The sequence below is a fragment of the Astatotilapia calliptera genome, chromosome 18 (assembly GCF_900246225.1).
Source record: "Astatotilapia calliptera chromosome 18, fAstCal1.2, whole genome shotgun sequence".
NCBI lineage: Eukaryota > Metazoa > Chordata > Actinopteri > Cichliformes > Cichlidae > Astatotilapia > Astatotilapia calliptera.
The window spans coordinates 32671029-32694110 of NC_039319.1; the positions used below are offsets into that span (position 1 = coordinate 32671029).

The following is a 23082-nucleotide window of genomic DNA, read 5'->3' on the forward strand; positions in this document are numbered from 1 at the left end:
CACTCTTTTTCTTTCAGCTTTACTTTTTAACAAAAAACCCCCCCAAAACAAACAGTTCGCCTCATCATCCTGCTGTGCTCTGGTAATTTTTCAGAAATCATCCCATATATAGCAGATTTATTAGTTCTGATGTTTGTTTGTTTGTTTGTTTGTTTGTTTTAAAAAAGACATCCCTAATATATGCTTGTGTCTGTCTGTTCAGGAAGACAAAACAAACGTTCAAGTAGGAGCTATGTCTGTCAAGAGAACACAGTACAATATGATCCACAAGTAGCTTCACAAACAGACATAGTCATTTCTGTAATTTATATCCCTATCCATTCCACTGTAAAGGATCTGACTGATTATGATGTGAAGGCGATGCTCACCTCTGACACCTGGTCAGTGCTGGGCCTTTTTGCAGGTGCACAGGGGCATATATTCATATCATTGTCAAAAATTACACCAATTTACCACCGGAATTCAGCATTAAGAGCATAGCTGCCTGTTAGAGCTGGAGTCTGCTGCAGTGCTCACCAAGCAGACACTCTCACAAGCATGTTGTAGACTTCTGCAGGACTGGGTTGTTCCGTGTGCAAGTGGCAGTGTGTCTGTGAAATTAAATTATTTGCTCATGATTTGATGTTTTATCCTACGCAGGGATTTTAACATAAATATAATTCAAACATATGAGTCTGTAGAGATTCATTTGCTTTTGGAGCCAGCTTCAAGCAGCCTCTAAAATTCTACAGTCGATCTCCCTTTCCCCTCCTCAGCAAAGGTTGGCAGTAAAGCACCTGATGTTACTGTTGTTCACCCTTAAAAGACACGAAGAGGAAGAAGAAGAAGAACGCCCATTTTGCTTAGAGTGTCCGCATCGAAGAGTACAGAAATATCAACAGACAGAAGAGGACAAAGAGCTGCAATGGACGGGTAAATGTATTTATGTTGCAGCTGGTGCTTTTGGGTGTGCCCTCCACAGCTATGCGTGGGCCGTATTCAGAATAAAGCATTTCCCCTGCTCGGTTTGACACAGGCTAAATGTTAGCTCCCCTGCAAATCGTGAAGCTGTATAAAGCGAAGTGCACGACGTTAGCTAGCTAACGTCACGAAATGTATTACTGAAATGTCTTGATTGTGTGGGGAGCATTATTCAGCAGTATGTTTTATGTGTCTTTTTCTAACGTAATGGTAATGCCTCGTGTTAACAACCTAGTTAGATTAAGACACTTATGCGTTTCGACGTAATAATGCATTGTTTTGTGTGTAAAATAAAATTGAACGTTTGCTTGCTACATTAACAAAGCTGCCGGTAACAGTGGAATCAATGTAAGTGGTTTCATGGCATTGGCGACTATTACTGTCAGTTATTACAATTTTAATAAGCGATTAGTTAACCCGGCGTTAATGAATCATGTCAAAGCCGACATGACTTGACAGTTGGAGCTGCTCGCGCATTAACTGAAAGCAGGCTCCTTTGTCTGGAATAATGTATGCTACACTCACCTCTGTCGGGGTATTGTACATTAAGGGTTTAAAAATATATATATTATTATTTCACTGTGAGAGTGCGTCGCACAACGGTTTGTGCAGTTAACTATATGCAAAATAATGCAATAAATAAAGGCGGTTTTTTGGATTTAGGTTTGTTTTAAAACACTTTAGCATCAGTATCAGGTGCTCATACTGCTCGGACTGTACATTTGGAAAGAAAATGGATAAACAAAAGGTGTGTAAGAGGAACGTATATCAGTTTAGTAAATATGGCCATATTCAAAGCAGGCTGTAAAGTTGGTGGGTGTGTTGAAACAGAACAAATGTGATCTGTATTGTTTTTCTTCGAGTAGTAATATGATTTAAGGGAATATTGGCACCAAAACGACATATACTTTGTCATTTTTGTTACTCGCCTAGACGGTACAGTTTCTACTTAAAGCTCTGAAATAAGAAAATCAGTTGTTTTACAGACTGCATTGATAGTTGTATCTGTGCAGTCATCAGAGCTCCAAAGTATCGACAGTAATAAATGAACACAAGTTAAATTCTCACCAGCAACATAATCATTTCCAATTTTACTAAGCAATACTTCAATTTTGGTTTTAATTATGAGAACAATTACATTGTTTCAGTGCTCACGAGATTTGCAGTTTATCCTTAATCTCTTTTCCCATTTGTTTTTGGCAGTGATGTTGCGGTTGGTGTGAAAGTAAGTTGTATTGCTGAGTTTTGGTTTTTTTTCCCTCTACTCTTAACAATTATGTATTCCCTGACTGTTTGACATGATCTTTTAGATTTTTCTTTGTATACCTTTCAGATTTTGTTGAACATAGAAATTTTAACTTTTTTTCTTTTTTTGCTTGTTTTACTAGAGAGGCTCAGATGAGCTCAACATGTATGGTAGCAGCCCCAACTCTATGACTGGTGAGTTCAGTTGTAGCTTGAATGGAACCCACAAGCACCTCCTTAAAAAGTGTTTTACGTGCATATGATACGTGACCTAAAAGATAAATTCAGTGCTAACGGTTCCCAATATTTCTTTTCTCTGTCAAGTCATGATTTCACATTACAAGTTCATAATAGTTCTGTTCTTACTTCTTTGTTACAGTGATCCTTGAAAATGTGTCAGTGAACAAGTATGCCCAATAACATGACCCAAACTGTGTGGTTTGATATGAAAAGCTATTGATCCTTAATGTTTGTCTATATGTGCATATGCAGCGAATGGCAGTGACAGTAAGAAACAACGCCTGGACGAATCACCTCCCTCCAGAGTCCTCCACATCAGAAAACTTCCCAATGAGGTGTCAGAGACTGAAGTCATCGCTCTGGGGCTGCCCTTTGGAAAGGTCACCAATATACTGATGCTAAAGGGGAAAAACCAGGTGAGCTACAGTGAAATATTCTCGTTTCGGCTAGTGCTAGGATGGAAAATAAAACATTCAACTTTTACACAGAATGGGAAATTAACTATTATGCACTGGGCCTAATGCAAGGAAAAAAGGCTATTTTCAGCCGCTCCCTTATTCCAAAGGTGTCACAACAGCAGTGGTGTGATTTGTCAGAATCCAAGAACTGAATACTGTAAATAGATGATTTTACATTGTAAACTGCAAAAGAAGATAATACTAGTTATCACTTTACCCCCAAAAGCAAATGTTGAAAGGACAAAACTTTCCTAGCGAGTACTCTTGTAACAGTTACGTTTCTCTATCAAAATATGCTAATATTTGCATGTGCATGTGCAATGACAATAAAGTTGAATTCTATTCTATTCTATTCAAATACAGCAAATTTAGAAAAAAAAGCTCTCACATTATTTTAGTCACGGAAAGCCATTACTAACATAAGGTGAGCAGAGTTTATTTCCCCCCCAAAAATTCATTCCTATATTGAATGAGCGTCTGGCCAGTTATGAATACAGGTGGACTTACTAGTTCATTAAATTCAGTGAGACTGTGTCTGTTCCCCGGGGGCTTTCATTGGTGTTATTGATGCTCTGTGAAATTAGCCATTTGTGTTAATTTTTTCCTGGATTTTTTGTCACCTCAACTGTAGCATTATCATTCTTCAAAAGTTGAACATGGTGTACCTTTCCAGGCTTTTCTTGAGTTGGGCACAGAGGAAGCTGCTGTAACTATGGTGAACTACTACACAGCTGTCACACCACAGGTCTGAAGTACAACCTTTTCTATAAGCATTAATGTTTTCCGCTGTTGCTTTAATTCTTAGTAACTAATATGTGGATTTGTATTGTATTCAGGTCAGAAATACTCCAGTCTTCATCCAGTATTCCAACCATAAGGAACTGAAAACAGACTCTGCTCTTAACCAGGTAGATGGATTTATTTATTTGTATTTGTACACTAAAGACTGTCCTTCACCCAGTCCTCGATGAATTAATCTTAAATCACCTTATATTGTTGTGTCTTTTCTCTTTCCATTCAGAGGGCCCAGGCAGTACTGCAGGCAGTGTCAGCAGTTCAGGATGGAAGCTCTCCGTCCTCTGACCCAGGAGTTTTGGACTTAACTCCACCCCCCAGCCCTGTCCTGCGAATTATCATTGACAACATGTTTTATCCTGTCACATTAGATGTTCTACAACAGGTAAAACATGAATACTAAATTTGGCATTATGTTTGGTATTCACAGTCTGGTATTTTCTGATGTTTGGACTACAGGTCAGAAAAAGAGCACAGAAATAAACTAAGGGTGCATATATCCGATATTTCGATCAGATATCCAGTACTGACCCCAAAACTGGATGGTAAAAATGGTAAATGGACTGGTTCTTATATAGCGCTTTTCTACTGAGCACTCAAAGCGCTTTACAAGATGTCATGACAATGGACTGATCTATAGTTTGAGTCCTTCCTTTCAATTCTGTGTTTGTGTGCTATCCAACAGCTAGCTGCAGAGCTAAGGTAGCATAAAGCTAACCTCAGTTATACAAAGCAGCAGCAGTTTGGATGCATTTCTCATTGCCAACAAAGTTTTCTTGCTCAACTGTAAACTGTGGTTAGAGTGACCTGACATGACTGAAAACATAGGATGACACAACTTTGCTTTTTCTCACTTTGTCTCCCTCGTTCACTTTCACTCCTATTATATTCTTTCGTAGAGGCATTACATCAGGTCCCAGAGTGAAGGACATTGGTTTGGTTTAACACTTCATGGGAAGCTTTTATTATGGTAACATAACATGATGTTGTCAACTCACTCATATTATTTGCCTCCAGATCTTTAGCAGTGCCACACTTCAAGTGTCTGTGAGAAGAAAAAGCATTAATTACTGTGACTGTAATTGGTAGCACTATGTAGGCAGGATAGCGACTTAATTTAAAACTGGTATCGCATCATACTCAGCATTGGCAGATGTCCGCAGCCAACGTATTGGATGTTATCTGGAAAAAAATGAATCGGTGCATCCCCACATCATCCCCATAAGACTTTTCAAAAGTTTTTGCTCACTAGTCATTTGTCTATATAGTTTGAAACTGTTATCATAACAAATCTAATTGGTGGGACACTGGTTTAGCTCATTGGGTTGAGCATGTGACCTATATATAGCCTTAATACAGAATCCTGGGTTTGATCTGCCTCGAGGCCATTTACTGTACATTTTGCACGTGGTTTTTCTCCCAGCTTTCGTCTCTTGTCTCCACTGTCCATCATTAAAATTAAGGGGTAAAAAGACCTCAAAATACATTTAAAAAAAAGAAAAAATTGTGAACCTTACTCAGTTTAAGTTTGCTGCTCATGGTTTTATGGTGTTTGTTTGTTTTTTTTTCTTTTCTTTTCTTTTCCTCTTCTCAGATCTTCAGTAAGTTTGGGACCGTAATGAAGATTATAACCTTCACCAAGAACAACCAATTCCAGGCTCTTCTGCAGTTCAGTGACCCCGTCAATGCACAGCAAGCTAAACTGGTGGGGCCACAAATACACAAACTGGAGCTAACACTCAGAATGCAGACTTACTTATTTCGAATTAGAATGGGAAGCAGATTCCAGGATTCTTGGTTCTGTGGAACCAGCTTCCAGTTTTAATTGAGGAGCCAGACATCCTCTCTACTTTTAAGATTAGGCTTAAAACTTTAATTTCGATAAAGCATATAGTAAGGGCTGGATCAGATAGCCCTGAATCCTTCCTAGTTACACTGCAATAGGTCTTTGCCTTCCCATTGTTGTAGAAGCGCAAATAAAGTATGCAGGCAGATGCATAAATGGCTGACAAAACCAGAAAAAACAATGCTTAATGTGTTGAGCCACTACATGCTGACAGAGTAGCAACAGTGTCTAACACTTTCTTTTCTCCAGGGTTATTAAAGTATATCTCTGTAGGCTTTAGATCTGTCTTTCTATCTGTCGCCATCTATGTACCAAAATACAGTTGTACAACATTGTCGTTGTTGTTATTGTTGTTGTTGTTATTAATAAAAATAATAATCTGGTACTGACCTCAAAATATGAGTTAGGAAGTGCTTTGCTCTATTGATTTCGTCTGACATCTTAAAAAAATTTCAGTATTTGATACCACAACATTGACTGCATGAACAGAATCAACTTTTGGAGACTATTGTACAAGCTTTTATTTCTCTTTTGTTCCTTTTACTTCAGTCTTTGGATGGACAGAACATCTATAACTCATGCTGTACTCTGCGGATAGACTTCAGTAAACTGGTCAACGTTAACGTCAAATACAACAATGATAAGAGTCGAGATTACACCAGGCCTGATCTTCCTACAGGAGATGGAGAGTCAACCAACAAGGATCATTCTTTACTGGGTAAATAGACTACCTCCTGAATCCATCTATCAAACATCAACTTATCTGTCCCTCCATTTATCCATAACCCTGTACTGTCACGTTCATAACTCCATTTTTTTGCTTTAGATGGAACACATCCACAAAGAAATTCTTTTGCCAGTCATGGGTCAATTTAAGGAAGTGAATTTGAAGCCAGTTTACCGACACATTATTACAGTTACACTGAATATGTCGTAATCCTTTCCGCTCTGTATTTGTTTGTGTATTTAAGAATAGAGAATAAAGAATGCAGTTAGTCATTATAATAATCAATCAATAAAGGCCAATAAATGCAAGTAAATAGATTGTTTGACCTACAGAGGGATGCATTTAAAATTAACTTTGAAAATTAAAGTGAATAAATGATCTGGCAGACATGTGTGGGTCCCTTCATGTGTATGCCTCCCCAGACAATTATGACCATCCAACTGGAAGCATAAAGTTCTCATTGGATTCTCCAGACCCTTTCAGATCGTTCACATGTGCTCATGATGAACCTGCTTTTTCTAATCTCTGAAAAACACAGTGCGCAAGTGGTTGACCTGCCAATTCTGGTATTCTATGACGAATCCCAGTCGGGCTCCACAGTGCCAGGCAGTGAGTCCAGGGCCCACTAGAGAACACTGGACCCTAAGCCACCCTTGTGAAGTCTGTTTCTCTTGTTTGGTCAGTTTGGAAATTTACACTACTGGTCTCCTGGAGGTCATTGTGTTGGGCAAGATTTCTGTCTCCCATCTGTGTCTTGGAATCTCCCGAGACTGTCCTGGGAGACATCGGACACTAAGAAACCTTCTGGCCGTGGCACGTATCGATGTGCCATACTGGAGGAGTTGGAATACCTGTCCAATCTCTGTAGGGGCTAGGTATCGCTGGTAGCGTCTCGCTACCAGTAGAGACACTGATAATAGCAAAATGCAAAACTAGTTAAAAAACATTAGAAAAGATAAAGAGGAAAACTTGTCAGTGGTCCCTACTTGTAAACCGTTCTTGTCACATTGTTGCCCCACTAGTGCACCTGTTGTTACTTTCATTAACACCAAAGCAGCTGTACCTGATTAGCCTTGCCCTTTGCTATTTACCTGACCAGATCAATATCCCATAAGTATAACTGACTTGGTGCTAGGGTCTGGTCTGAGGTGTTTAAAGTTTCTGGGTAATATTATGAGTTGTCCTCTTTAGCCTGATAAAGTCTAGCACGAAACCGTTACAAAGAAATATATTGCACAAGTCGTTGATGGTGCATGGGAGTCAGTTAGAAATGTGCAATACTTCATACTTTTGCAATTTATGCAGTATCAGACACAAAAGCAACTTTTCGTGTTATTGTCTTCATAAACTTGGTGTTCGTTTCTACTGCCCTTGTGCTCTTCCCTTTTACATTAATGTTATTCATTAATCACTCTGAATATATTCTGCAAAACAATCAACTTTAACACCTTGTTACTGTATTGTGTATTAGGAAGGGGCAAGTATTTGAATTGATCAACCAATCAAGAGTGTGACTTTCAAACAGACCCAGCTTTTTGCAGTGTAGTGCACATTAGTCATTTTGCTGTTTATACAGGATATTGAAAGCTTATTTTTCTCACAGGCTTCCTAAATATGCGTCTTCTGGGTCAGTACAGTAGGTGCACCGGGTCATCTCAACGAACTGCTTATGGTTGGGAAGCATAATGCTTGTTGCCAAATATAGTTGCGGCAAACGACACAAATTCTTACAAGCTTACATTACAAGATTACAAGTTTGTTGTAGTAGCTACAAATTAAACTGTAGACATAGAGAAGTATCTTCCATCTTTGAAGCAAAAGAGATCTTACTTGCATTTATTTCCATCAGGTTGTAGCTGTGGGTCAGTTTGTTACATTTTATTTGAGAAGCAAGTTTCTTTCTCTTAGACAAGTACACGTTATTCATAGCAAATGACACCATTTGTATACTGACTTTTGGATGTCCGTAACTTGTCTCTGGTCTTTCTACTTGTACATAAATCATCTCTGTTCCTCTTTTTGTGAGGTGTCAGCTTACAGGTTGCTGGTGTATTGCAGCCGTGCTGTAATGCTGATATATCTTAGATCTCATTTAAGCACAGAGTTCTTTTTTTAATGTTAATTTTGTCTCTTCTAATCTGGTGACGATGCAGTATCTGACATGCACTATCTGAGTAGTTTTCGATAAATATTTACTTATTGACTGTAATAACTCATTAAATATAATACTGTTATTTAGGCCAGTATGGATTTTTGTGATATTTGTACTCTTTGGTGCTAGGTTAGCTAAGTGTTGTGTGGTATAAATCTAGCTGTTATTGTCTTGTAGGTACCCCATCTGGAGCACTAGCTTCCTACTCTAGTGGAGGAGGTTACTCATCTTCTCTCTCCCTCTCCCAGGGTGGAGGTACCTATACTTTTTTTTTTCTTATTTTTGTTTTTCCATGACTCTGCCTCTGTTACTGCTGCCCTGTCTCCTGTCATGTCCAGCTATGATTACTATAAAAGAATAGTGGTTACGAAATAGGTCGGTTGATTTTGGAACTAAATATATAAATGAGGCAAATAGTGGCCTTAAGAAACTGCTGTTTACCATCTTGTAAACACTTGGGTTCTTTGCAGTCCCCTGTATTATTATAGTTCATCACATAATAAATGTTTTTTCCCAATAATGTGCTGGCATTGATTAACCTGAACTATTTTTATGAGCTTTTTTAATCTTATTTTTAATATTTAAATATATGTATAGGTTGTGTTAAATTAGCTGAACTGTTTAAACTGTGCTTTTTCAGCTTAATTTAATAGCAATACTGAGAGTTTCAGAGATTTAAAGATTGCTGCGTTTTGAAGTCTTGAAGAATTTCTCTTTGTAGATTAACTTGTTCTGTTCACCAAAACACTGAAATGGTTTAAATGCAGGTTGTATGTTATGGCTGTTGATTTTTGTAAAAAAAAAAAAAAATAGAAATAATATTCAGTCAGATGTGTGAAAACTGCTCATGGTTGTTTTTCTTCCCCATGTTTTAAAATGAGGGGTCTTTGTTGAGAGTGTAAATCTGTGTTGATTCAAATGGCCCTGTTAGTTGAATGCAGTGAGATTTGGGGGGGGGGAAATGTTATGTGTGCTTCATTGTTGTCGACAGCTACACCTTCCCCCAGCTGTACAGTTACAGCTGTTACCTGTATCCACTAGCATATTTTTATTGGGTATGAAATAAAAGCAACTTGGAAAAAGCTTTAAAGGTTAATTAAAAAAACAAACAAACAACTCAATAATAACTTATATTATTTACTGTTGTTTTAACTGTTTAGCTGTTATCCATCCACATATGTTCCCCATTTACAGATTACAGCAGCCTTGATCATTCTTTGCTGTATGAATGATGTTGACTTTTGAAGGTTATGGGGCTAACAGCTTTTCTACTGGAAGCCCTGCTTCTCTATGTGGTTTACCTCTATAGAGAAGAAGCAAAAATGTTAAATGGTATAGTGCAGGTAATGTTCACTTTGGTGACCGTTCCCTTTCATTTCTGTAGTGCCAACAAGTACTCCTTTTTTTTTTTTTTTTAAAGTTGAGATAGCTAAAGTTAAATGGCAATTGTCATACCACCAATAACCTCAATCATGTCAGACCCTACCCTGAATTGGTTAGGTTGTCCATTTTGATTTCTTTTCATGTCTTTTTTTCTTTATCACATTTGAGGAATTGTTACATATTTCGCATTTCAGATCACAGTAGTTCTTTCATTTAGAATCTGTTAAACTGATTAAAAATAATAGCCCTGCCAATGCTTCATGCAGTTAGCTGACAATAAACAAGTGTGTTGGTGTTTCTAGTTTTTGTAGTTTAGTGTCTAATTCTGAGATGTGCCTTCTCTTGTGCTTTCCGAACAGGAGCCATCAGCCCTCTGAGTGCGGCAGCAGCGGCAGCAGCAGCTGCAGGTCGCGTTGCTCTATCAGGATCAGGAGTGTCAGGGGTCCTGTTGGCATCCAACCTAAATGAAGAGGTACACAAACCATGTGCATAATGTTAAAGTAATATTTTTAAGTTCTGTAAAATGCACTTATTTGAATTGTTGGATGCTGCTGAGGTTGGTAGTAGTGTAAATTCCTGTGTAGGCTGTGGTTGGATGTGTGCTATGTCTTTTGTGTGCTAAATTTTTCCCATATCTTCCTCCACTTAGCTAAAGTATAATACATCGTCTTGACCCCTAAGCTGTTTCAGGGTTTTCTTCACTTAGCACCAAAACTTTTTTCCCCAGTTAAATTGTCCAGTGTGGATTGGCCTTTAGTGTGGATTGGCCAATTTATCTTGTTTTCAAGAACTTTCTCAGATTCAGGAATGACTGTTAGGGAGTGGTGTGAGGGTGTGTGTGTCTGTATATGTGTGTTTTTGTGTCTGTGTGAGAGAGAGATGAATCTCCAGATTGATTTTGTTCTCCAAGACCCATCACAAGTCCTAAATTTTACTGTCTTAAAATATTTTCAACTACTTCATGTTTGATCCCATTGTGTCTGTCAGATGGTGAGAGGTTTCTCTGTAATAAACACCTGCATACTTGTATATTTTTTATCATAGCATTCTATTTAGTCTTTCAAGTTTTTGTTAATTTTCTAAGTGTAAATGTGCAACTATTCTGTCATCTGTTTTTCCAGTATCTTCTGTACCTGTTATCTTTTTCTGTGTTCCATCTCTCTATCAAACTCCTTCTCTTTTCTTCTCTCTCTGTCTGTCTTTGTCCCTCTCTGTATTGAAATGGACTTCTTAGTAAAATAGTGGTTTCACACTTCTACCCTTAGTGCAGGAGCTGTATCCTGACCGTTTCATAAGACCACACAGTTTTCTCTGGTGACCAATCCGCTTGAGAGCAGCAACTTCCACATACACTTGGGAGTCTGCTCAATACAGTCCATTTGTTAAGTAGTGTTTGGGTGTGGTGTGGCCATTCTTCATATTGTAAGTGTTGAACCCAAGTGATGTTTTTCAGTCACTTGCTCATTCTTTCTCAACTCTGTCATCAAATGTATGGATGGATTTTAGCTGTCTTAACACAGTAGACTTGAGTTTCCAGTTTTCATAGTAAAAGAAGTCCCAGACAATGAGCAAAACTTTAATAAAAGCTTTCATCCATCTTGAACATTCTAAAATTTTTCGACTAATTTTGGTAGTAGTAAAATGTGACAAACTGACACCCTTGTTTTGGCAATGGCCTCTGTTAACACAGAGGATCTTGTTCCAGGGTTGGACTACTTATAGTGATGACACAAGGACTTATTTGAAATGTTAGATTTTTTTTTTTTTAAATAGGATGAAATTTGTAAAATGAATACATGTTCTTTTATGAATAGCTTTTTAGATCGTCCTGGTTTTAAATTGCCGTACATGGGAATGCGCCGACCCAATGCCAGTCATGACTCTGAAAGCTATATTAGGTATCAGTGACAGCGGGCCAATGAGAAACCAGTGTGACCATTAATGACATCACAGTAGTGTCACACTGAGCTTAAATGACACAAATGCATTCTTTCATTGTAGTTTGCTTTTACAAACAATGATTCCGAATCTCCTCCTCAGAGGGATGGAAACAGCTTTGTATTTTAGTACTAGCGGACTATTGGATCGGTACTCCGTATTAGCAGGTATATTACAGGTGTTATTGCCTTGGATTGGTGCATCCCTAGTAATGTTTGAATGAATAATTTATTGCTTTGCATTTAAGTGGTCTAGCTCCATTGTTTGTATAAAGCTCCTCCACACTTGTCAGTTTGATCTGCCAGACATGGATGGTGGTTCTTGTGGTGCTCGATGCCTCCAGCCATCTGCTTCATGGTACTGTGTCCTTTTGGTTTGATGTGTCCTGCTGCTCACTCTTCCACTCACTCTTTGTTTTTTTGTTTATTATTCTACCTGCCTTCCATTGTTTTGTTTTGTTTTCTTCGCTGTTAAATGCATTCCGAAAGAAATGTTTGCATATGTGTGTAAACAAAACTGGACTGTGTGTTTGAAATCCAGCCAGCAATCAATCAGACTCCGTTGATATTCCACTGATGCTCTGTTTACTGACCTCTGCTTTGGTTTTTGTCCTCCTCTCCTCCTTTCTCCTTTCCCTGCCTCCTTTTTTCCCTCCTCTGCTCCCCCTTCACACATTTATTTTCTCTCCATGTGGCCATCCATTCTTTACTGCCGCACACTTCTCTTAACCAATCATCTACATTTGCCCTGAATTATTTTGCCTCCTTTCTCACTTTTTACTCTTCACTTTTCTCACTCTGATCTAAAACCAATTTGGTTTTGCCATTTTGACCCACCTCCTCTCCGAAAATCCCACTCCCCCATGGCCTTCATCTTTGCTCCACCCCTCACCATCATGGAAACCACCACCCCTCGTCCAACGCTGGGCGGTCTGATTTCTACCTTCGTCTCTCCTCTTCCTCCTCCTCTGCTCCTCCTCTTCCTGTCCTCTGCTCTGCGGTCTCTCTCTCTAAAGATGGTCACGCCTCAAAGTCTCTTTACCCTCTTCGGTATGTTCAACCTCTACTATTCTATCTGTATATCTCTCTCTGTTAATCAAGTTTTGTTCACTTTCTTCAGTGATGTCGTGGACTTCTGTATCTTCCTGTATTTCCAAGCCTTTCTCTATTATATTGTGTACTCAAGAGTTCAAATATACTTCTGTCACCACATTAAAAGTGCAGTGAGTCTGACAGATTGTCCATTCGGTCAGCTTATCTCTAAACTCAAGACACCAAAACCACTTACATATATACCCTATAACGCATAAGAACTCTGCCTGGTCCACAGTTGGTGTAGCAGGCCTTCAGTCAAAAGACAAGTTTCTGTTTTGTTTTTTGTTGTTGGTGTTTTCTTTTTACATGTACAATTGCAGAAAGACGAAAAAGCCAAACTGTCAACTGCATATATGTATCTAAAATACTGCACCATATTTTCTTCAACTTAAGAATTTTTTCAAGTCAATAGTCGGGTGTCTCTGTGAACACTGAGAGAGCTTTTAATTGTTCATACTGAGCATGGAAAAAATGTATGGTATATGGACAAAAGTATGGGGAATCTTAAAATTTAGGTGTGTTTTGACTCTTTGCCACAGGAGTATAAAATTATACATCTAGCCATGCAGTCTGCAATTTGTGGAAGAACTCATTGAATTGGAGCATGGTACAAAAATAAAATGGTGATGTTGCAATAATTCAAATCGTAAAAGTAAAGTAAAGGTACAGAGAGGGGTCACTAATGCTCTGCTGACCCAAACATCCTCTGCCATTAACATCAACACAAAAACTGTCCACCAGGAGCTTCACAGCATGGTTTTCCATGGCTGAGCAGCTTCTGTACGTGTAGCTGGCATTGACAAGGTTTCAGACTGAGCTTAACAGTTTATGATATATCTTTAGTTTTGCATGTTTCTCGTACCACAGCACACACAGACCAGTAAAAACAAGAGAAAATGTTTTTTTAATGTCCATGGCCATTTAGAATCACCAGTTAATCTAACATGCATGTCTTTGGACTGTGGGAGGAAGCAGGATTTTTTTTTAGTGGAAATCCATGCAGGTACAGGGAGAACAAGCCCCAGCCAGCCAGTGCTTGAACCAGTATTTGCATTAATCACCCTAATTTTTTTCTTCTTCTTATAATTTTAAAACTGTACCCTAAAAGTGCATTAGGAAAGGGATTATTTAATGACTAGGAACCTGTTTCAGTGTTGATATGAACACCTGACTATTGTTTTAGGACTAACCTTTAAATACATTGAACATCTGCCTGTGAAAATGTAATTCAACTGCTTCATTGTAAAAGTGAGTGCTGAAAGGTTTTACAGCCAGTAGAAGTAATAGAAGCGTTGTTAGAGCACCACAGCGACCACAAATGAGATAAAATTTGTTTTAGATGAAATGGCAAAATAAATATTTGTTCCACTCTCAAGTTTATTAGCAAAGACCACAGCAGAAAGTATTGCATCCCTGCAGATTTCTGCTGTCTTTCTCCTTGTGCCTTGGCTACCATGTGTCTTTTAGTGGTTTTTTATTTTTTCCTTCCTTACTGATAATCAGGTTGATCACGACAGTCCTGTGTACTCATTAAGACTCATTCTTGCGCTACTTTTCTTTCTATCCTTCTTTTCCTAGATTTTGTTTTAAACAAGTGCAGTCAGTTTGCAGTTGGATTTTGCAGCCAATCAATCCTCTAAATAAGTTGTGTCACAAAGGTCACATTGGACTGTCGAGTAGCACGAGAGTTTCTTGCCTTTACACTCATATAAACTAGTTTTTAGTTTTTGCAACTCCAAGATGTCCACGGTTCAAAATATCTCCATTCAAAATCACTGAAAAGATATCAGTCGTTCTGAGTTCTAACTAAGTCATGTTCCTGACTTAGTTTACTCTATATTTGTTTAATGACGTGTATTTTTGACCATGTCCGTGTCTAGTTTTCCATTTTGAATTGCATTATTAGGCTGGATTTGTGAGTCCTGCATACACTGCTCAATAATCAATCAGGTGTCATTGCTAAAGCTCAACCACGATTTTCTCATTGGTTCACAGTCATGATATAAAACTACTCAGGTTCACAGAGGCATTTTATTGACTTTAAAGTTGAAGTCAAATGGGAAGATTCCATCTTTTTCATTTGTCTTTCTAGCACTAACTTTATTCCTTCCATCCTTCACACTTCTCCTTTTTTTATCTTCGTCGGCTCCATCTCTCCTGCTCTATCTGTCTTCTTTCTCTTCTCCCCTGCTCTCTTTCTCTCCTATCGATCTCCCTCTCTCGCTCGCGCTCGTTCTCTCTCGCTCTTTCTTTCTGTACCTTCAGGGGTCTATGGTGATGTGCAAAGGGTAAAGATACTCTACAACAAAAAGGACAGCGCTCTGATTCAGCTGTCAGATGGCAACCAGGCTCAACTTGGTAAGTTTGAGATCATTTAAGGCATGATGCTTGTATTTTTACAATCACTGTTTCAGGCTTAATGTGAAAACTTGCCAGTTCCACTAGTTGACATATTTTGAAGAACTCTTTAGGAAAAATGTATTTATTTATTATTTCACTGAAAAAAATGTTCTGTTAAAGATTCTCATTGATATGAAGAAAATGAAATGTGCTTTTGTTTTTGTAGCGCTTGAGATTTTGCATGTACAAAGTCACTCGAGTAGTGATTTTGATGATTACAGTACAGTAATCATCAAAATCACTGCATCAGAAAATTTCATATTCTCAACATTTGTCAGATTTCAAGTTTTTTTTTTTTTCCTCTTGGTTTGCATTTCTCACCTGTAGCCATGAGTCACCTGAATGGTCAGAAGGTGTTTGGTAAAGTGATGAGAGTGACACTGTCCAAACACCAGACTGTGGCTTTGCCCAGAGAAGGACTGGATGACCAACTATTAACTAAAGGTAAGATGATCCTGGAAGGCAACAAGGCAGTATCTTTCATGTTGCTTGTTGTGTATCAAAGGATTAACCCAGCCACGGGAGGCCACAGTATAATGGCTTGTCCAAAATAGTAGCAGTTTTTCCTGTAATCATCATTAAAACCTTTACTGGAAACAGCTGGTACTTACCTTCATCAAACCACCTGTTTAACAAACTCTGATGTGAAGAAAAGCAAACTTTGCAGCTGCTCGCATCCACTGCCACTTTTTACACAGTGAAAAATCTGCAGTAAAGCTACAAAGGTTGTACTGAAATATACAGAAGTTAAAATGAAACATGCAGATGAACTGTTAATGTAATCCAATTTGGTGTTTAAATTAGACAACTGGCTGAAGGCTGGAGACAGCCATTCTGTTTTAATTTTTTAACAGTGTACTAACTTAAAACACTACAATTTCTAAAACTTTTGTTTTTGCACCTTTGAATATTTATTATTGCTCATTAATGAGACAAAAGTATTTCTTATCCAATTTATCGATGGAATAATCAATGAAATACTTGATTACTAAAATAAGTGATAACTGCAGCCTTACTCCAAAGCTGCAGACCTGACTTTTAAAAAATAGCTGGTGTCAAGCCCTGCATCAAGAATAGCTGCTCCCTACAGGTGTCGCCACTGCAGCCCAACGCTCTGTGTGTTTTCCTTCACTACACTCCAACAAATCCTGTATGGAAATCTCGTTATTTATGATCCACATGTTTGACTTTACCAAAATTTGTGTGGCATACCAAAAAGATGATTGTGTGTCAAAGGAGAGACTTGACTTAAAAAAAAAAGTTTGCTCACTTTGCCCCTTTGGATGTTACACTTCTATCGCCAACTTCATTATTTTAAATAAAGAACATTGAAACAACTGTTATTTGATGAAAAACAGCTGTGGCCTGATCTAGTTACATAAGTGCATAAAACAATATGTAATAAAGGTAATTTAAGATGCTAGAAAGTTTTTTCTCTGTCTTAATGGCAGCGCTGTCCTGCTTGGGAGAACCAGATGCCATATTCAAAGATTGTTCACCTAGTCCAGGGGTCAGCAACCTTTAACACCGAAAGAGCCATTTCCACGCTAAAGAAAACACTGGGAGCCGCAAATACTTTTTGACATCTAAAATAAAGATAACACTGTATATACTGTTTTTACCTTTATGCTTTGTGTGAACAACTAAGGTATGTTGCTTATGAAATCCTTGAAGTGCTACAGAGAAAATTACATTTTATTTATGCAATTAACACATTTTGAACTCTTAAAGAAATATAACAAAAGGAAAGACACCCAGCTGAACTAAAATGATCCATGTAGCAAACAAAAACTGTTATATCGCCTTTGGGCTTTTGGAGCTTTTGGAGCTTTGACCTGACTTTTAAAAAATAATTGTAAAAAAGCACTATGCTGCTGAAAAATGAAAAATAGATATTTGTTAAATTCTGCCTAAATATGTATTTTACCTGGTTAATGTGTGTGGCGGGGCGTGGTCCGCAGCGCCGCTGCAGGGCAGGCGACGCACCTGAGCGGTACCCGCATAGATAGCACCCGTCTGTGCTATCTATGCTGTTGTGTTATTATGTGTCGGGCTGTGAGCTGAAAAGCTACAGCCGGCTGTATGCGTACAGCAACAGTGTGTGAAAATTGGTCAATAAAGAGATGCTGAAAAGCATGTTCATGGAAACATCGTCGGGTCTGCCGTGGTATGTTTACAATGGGACTTTCATCTTTACGCAGGACTGTAAGCTGTCGTCTGTGAGGCGTGAGCGGTGTTTGTTTTTAACATAGTTCACGGTGGAGAACAGCTGCTGACATAATGTGGATCCGAAGATCCATAATTGGCCTACCTGGGGTTGAAAGTCTCGATAAATGCACGGCGTTTTGGCGGGTACACCGGCTTCCACGAGTGTGACGCTTATTTTGAGCAATGAAAAAATAATAGAATATAATTTTATTTTTATATTTCAATATCACAGTAATCTTCCAATTTAGAACTACAAGTTAAAAAAGAACTAACATAAATAAATCACACTTCAGCTAAATACTTCTAATTTATTTTCCCAAACCACGCGGAGCCGCAGTATAAGGACTAAAGAGCCGCATGCGGCTCCGGAGCCGCAGGTTGCCGACCCCTGACCTAGTCCATGAGTCTAAAAATGTTTGTAGTTTCTAGATTTGGTTATTGAATTATTAGCAAAACTTTTTAGCAGGTGTTTTTGTCAAGATGTGGATATTTTGTTTTCAATACACAGATTTTTCTGGCTCACCACTCCATCGCTTTAAGAAGCCAGGATCGAAAAACTTCCAGAACATCTTTCCACCCTCAGCAACGCTTCACCTCTCCAACATTCGGTAAAATAGCCACGGACACATTGTATTATTTACACTGAACAAAAATATAAACGCAACACTTTTGTTTTTGCTCCCATTCCCCATGGGATGGACGTAGAGACCTAAAATTCATTCCAGATACACAATATAACCATCCCTCCCAAACAGTGGTCACAAATCAGTCCAAATGTGTGGTAGTGGGCACATCTGCTATATTGAAATAATCCATCCCACCTCACAGGTGTGCCACATCAGGATGCTGATCTGACATCATGAGTAGTGCACAGGTGTACCTCAGACTGCCCACAACAAAAGGCCACCCTGGAATGTGCAGTTTTGTCTCACAGCAAAATGCCACAGATGCCACAAGCAATGAGGGAGCGTGCAATTTGCCTGCTGACAGCAGGAATGTCAACCAGATCTGTCGCCCGTGCATTGAATGTTCATTTCTCAACCATAAGCCGTCTCCACAGGCGTTTCAGAGAATATGGCAGCACATCCAACCGGCCTCACAACCGCAGACCTCGTGTAACCACACCAGCCCAGGACCTCCACATCCAGCAGGTTCACCTCCAAGATCGTCTGAGACCAGCCACCCAGACAGCTGTTGGAACAATTGGTTTGCACAACCAAACAATTTCTGCACAAACTGTCAGAAACCGTCTCAGGGACGCTCAACTGCATGCCCGTCGTCCTCATCGGGGTCTTGACCTGACTCCAGCTCGTCGCCGTAACAGACTTGTGTGGGCAAATGCTCACATTCGATGGCGTCTGGCACGTTGGAGAGGTGTGCGCTTCACGGATGAATCATGGTTCACATTGTTCAGGGCAGATGGCAGCTGAGAATGTCCCAGTTCTTGCATGGCCAGTATACTCACCGGACATGTCACCCATTGAGCATGTTCGGGATGTGCTTGACCGGCGTATACGACAGCGTGTACCAGTTCCCACGAATATCCAACAACCTCGCACAGCCATTGAAGTGGAGTGGACCAACATTCCACAGGCCACAATTGACAATCTGATAGACTCCATGCGACAATGTGTTGCACTGCATGAGGCAAATGGTGGTCACACCAGATACTGACCGGTTCTGGGTCCCCAGACCCCCAATAGCGCAAAAAACTGCACATTCCAGGGTGGCCTTTTGTTGTGGGCAGTCTGAGGTACACCTGTGCACTACTCATGATGTCAGATCAGCATCCTGATGTGGCACACCTGTGAGGTGGGATGGATTATCTCAATATAGCAGATGTGCCCACTACCACACATTTGGACTGACTTGTGACCACTGTTTGGGAGGGATGGTTATATTGTGTATCTGGAATGAATTTTAGGTCTCTACGTCCATCCCATGGGGAATGGGAGCAGTAACAAAGGTGTTGCATTTATATTTTTGTTCAGTGTATAATTCTTTGCTTCAAGGTTATAACAGTTGCTGTTTTCCTGTTTAGTGATGGGGTAGGAGAGGATGACCTGCGTCTTCTGTTCTCCAACAGTGGAGGGACTGTGAAGGCCTTCAAGTTTTTCCAGTAAGTAACCTTTCAGGATGAAGTTATTTAAGACACTATAAGTGGTATTCGTTCTACTTTAAGTTAAAAGCAGTAAACTTTGAAACACTTTAGATAAGTAGCATGCAATTCACTGGGGTAACTTACAAAAGAACACTAGAACCACAAGGGGATCATTTTGACCCTTTGGAATTTTTTAAATTATGTAACTGTGGTCAAATTAAAACACTATCATTTCATATTCCCAAACCATTCCTATAATGGGTTTTTTCATCAAATGGGACATCATTTTGTTCCCATAGAAATTAATGAATAACAAGAACAGAACATGTTGGGTTGCCTAGTAACACATATTGTTAACACACATTTTGATGTGCATATTGCTATGACATGAGGCAGAGCTAGCTGGATGTGATGGATTGATAAAAGATGAATAGTTACTCCGGGATTGAAAGGTCGTGGGTGGGATGCTAAGTCGTGTCAGAGCGCGTTAAAGAAGGTGGAGTGTGTGAGAGAACACATGGAGAACCTGGTGGCTGTACAGAGCAGTGAAATCCAGAGCTCAGCAGCCTGAGCTCCAACTGTTTATTGATTGATTTATTAAAACATTCTAATATATATTTGAACATTGCAGCCTGTAATGAAATAATCAAATTATCAAATTCTGGCAGTTGTAATGTTAAAGAAGAAGTGAACATGAGTGAACATGTTTTTCTTGCTCCCTGTGACATTCAACTTTTCTTTGTTTCCCGATTAAGAGACCGTAAGATGGCTTTGATCCAGATGTCATCAGTTGAGGAAGGGATCCAAGCCCTGATGGATCTTCACAACTACGACATGGGAGGAAATCACCATCTGAAAGTCTCCTTTTCAAAGTCTACCATCTAATCCAAATCCTTGTCACATTCAGATCTGTGACAAGCCAACAAGTCACTGTCAGTGGTCCCCTTTTTGAAAATTTCCTTGGAATAGTTTTCAGTGAAAAAAATGAGAAAATCAGAATTTCACTACAATATATTTTCTCAACCAGTAGAAGCAGTGCTTACCTCAGTCTCAGCCCAGAGGCAGTTCTGCTTTGATCCGTACAACATGTTAAAGAGCAACTAAACACCAGCTGAATGTGTTATCTTTGTTTACCAGGGTTACAGGTGAAAAAGACTTCAAATCTAACCTGGTGTTGAGATCCTCTTTAGAGCAGTACAGACTGGTAGTTTTCATTTAAAGTGCGGTCTGTGGTTTATTTCGTGTTGAACTGTCTGTCAGAGTTGACCTCTCCCTGAATTTATCTTTGAAGTCTGAGTCACTTCTCTATGTATTCCTTTCTGAACCACCTACTCTTTCAGCAGATACCAGTTTAAACATCAGGCTGGCATTGTTCTGAAAGCCATTTACATCGTCTCTGCTCCTCTTTGGTTGTCTGTTATTTTAAGATGTTTTCTGGACTGTTCCGCTTCTTCAAATCTCATGTAGTTCATTGCCAAAGTATGACATGTTCAAGGGAAAAAGAAATCTAGCAGTGGGCATACAGGAGTCGAAAGAAATGTAAATATGACCAGTATTACATTAGAAGCACTCGTTACTTAGAGGGGGTTTCTTTACCTACACCCAGTCATTTTAAAATGTAGTTTAAACACCAAGTGTAACAACAGTTTTTAACACTTAATGCACAAGAGTCATTGTGTCAGAATTTCACCATTTCGGTTTTTTTTTTCCTTCACTTGCATACTTTCTTGCTGGTTATCCTGTCTCTGAACAATCATTTTGGAAATTGTTTCTACATTTAAAGAACATTAGAAAGTCTATTGTACCTTTTTTCTATATGATTTTAAAAAGATTTGTAGGAATGATAGTCATCGTTTGAAGTGAATTATGCTTGTTTCGGACATGTATGTCCCTGAAATGTCCTTCACAGCACAACATAGAATGTATCGACTCATTGTAATCATATTAAGGATACAAAGGTGATGCCATCTGTTTCCTGTTTAAATCCCATCTTAGTCATTGGAAAAGCAGCCGTAAGTGGATGCACACCCTCACATGCACAGGATTCTTGCTAATGCTATCTGTTTAAACAAGGGTTCAACATGTCATTTTGGTCTCTTGATATTAGGATAACCCATCGGGACCTAAGTACATGTGCCTTTAGTTTGATTTTACTGTTGTGTTTTTAAACAACATGTGTATTGGTAATGATTGCCAATCTTTTGTTGTAAACCTATGTTTGGAAAAAATGTCTTGTTAATTTTAAAAAGAAGCAAACCTTGTCTTTCAGTTCTCTTTGACAGTCCGTGGTTATTTATCAAAGTGAGACGCACAAAACTTGTCACTGTTTCAGCTGAGGTCGCCTCATAAGTTGGTTTTATTTCTCTCACCTCTCGATCTTGTTTCCAGCTGCAGAGTTTATTTTTAGACCGTTTTTAGATGATTCTTGTAAATTTTCTACCTGAGTTCAGTTTCTTTTGTGATAAGATTCAGATTAGCACAAATTAAACACGTCTTTTCTACCAACCAGCTCAAGTAAAATTGTGTTTGTGTATGTCTGGGTAGTTTCCGGCCTCTGCTCTCATCTGTACCTTATCTATAATAAACGTCTCTCACTCTGTTCACTTCTCTCTGCTCTCACTTCTTTCTCTCAGCTTTTCCCTCTTTTGGCTATTCTCTTCTTACCACACTTGCAGAGAAAAAACGCTGCACCTCCAAGGAACATCATTTGTTCTGCCTACAGTCTCATTTAAAATAGAAAACAAAATTATTTTTAATATGAAGACACCTCCAGCAGAACAAGGCTCAGAGCTTTACCTCTGTTGTGTTTATAGCCTTTTGGTGCTTGGATTAATCAGAAATAACGCAACCTGCTGTGAGGTACAGACCATCCAAGAAATTTCTGCTTTAAATGGGTGAAATTCCACCGGAGTCCCTTGGCATTCTGACTCTCAAATAATTGTCTTCAATTGTATTTCCATTTAGTATTATCTCATGAATATTTGTTTCCATACATGGAGTAGCTGTGACTCAGGAGCTAGAGCAGGTTCTAAAGTATCTTTGAGCATGATACTGAGCCCCCAGTTGTTCCTGCTTTCTGTGTGTGTGTGTGAGAGAGAAGTGATGTACACCTTAGAGTAGTAGTGTAGTTACTGTTGAGTGCACAGTATGGGTAGAAAAGTGCAATATTGGTACCAGTTCATTTAAACATGAATAGTCGAGAACCATCAGGCTACTTTTTGGTCTTCTGGTTTGGGAAACAAGTGGTTAATAGTGATGTGTCACTATTAACAGCTTTGTAGTGAATCAGAAGAGCAAACTCCCACCAGTGAGAGCCGGCTCTCCAATTCTTTTTTATGAGGTTTGTTGTGTTGGCAGCAGGGGCGTTTTAGCCCATTTTTGGGGGTGCCCAAAATGAATCAAAGCACCCCCAAAGATTTCTTACTTTTTTGACAATATTTGGTACAGGATATTGTCTTTTGTGTGTGTGTGTGTGTGTGTGTGTGTGTGTGTGATACACTGCAAAAAATATAGAAAGCATACAGTACTTGGTTGA

General features: G+C 39.0%; 1 protein-coding gene across 3 annotated transcripts; it reads left to right on the top strand.

Moving 5' to 3' along the window:
• Positions 1-792: 792 nt before the first annotated feature.
• Positions 793-22148, top strand: LOC113010442 (polypyrimidine tract-binding protein 2-like). Of its 3 annotated transcripts, XM_026149484.1 has the most exons (17): positions 793-912; positions 2164-2185; positions 2349-2400; positions 2698-2861; positions 3577-3648; positions 3740-3811; positions 3925-4083; positions 5293-5403; positions 6094-6262; positions 8601-8678; positions 10166-10278; positions 12760-12793; positions 15104-15196; positions 15566-15682; positions 17955-18054; positions 19488-19565; positions 20303-22148. In XM_026149484.1, exons 1-17 carry the CDS (start codon positions 905-907, stop codon positions 20430-20432), a joined length of 1572 nt encoding a protein of 523 aa, XP_026005269.1. In that variant the 5' UTR covers positions 793-904; the 3' UTR covers positions 20433-22148. The 3 variants fall into 3 exon arrangements, with proteins under 3 accessions (XP_026005269.1, XP_026005271.1, XP_026005270.1); XM_026149486.1 differs by lacking the exon at positions 8601-8678; XM_026149485.1 differs by lacking the exon at positions 2164-2185.
• The last annotated feature ends 934 nt before the right edge of the window (positions 22149-23082 follow it).

Excerpts from the sequence above, each read along its gene's own strand:
- LOC113010442 (XM_026149484.1), top strand. Across the intron at positions 6,263-8,600 it reads CAAGGATCATTCTTTACTGG|GTACCCCATCTGGAGCACTA; the intron begins GTAAATAGACTA and ends ATTGTCTTGTAG. Across the intron at positions 19,566-20,302 it reads AAGGCCTTCAAGTTTTTCCA|AGACCGTAAGATGGCTTTGA; the intron begins GTAAGTAACCTT and ends TTCCCGATTAAG.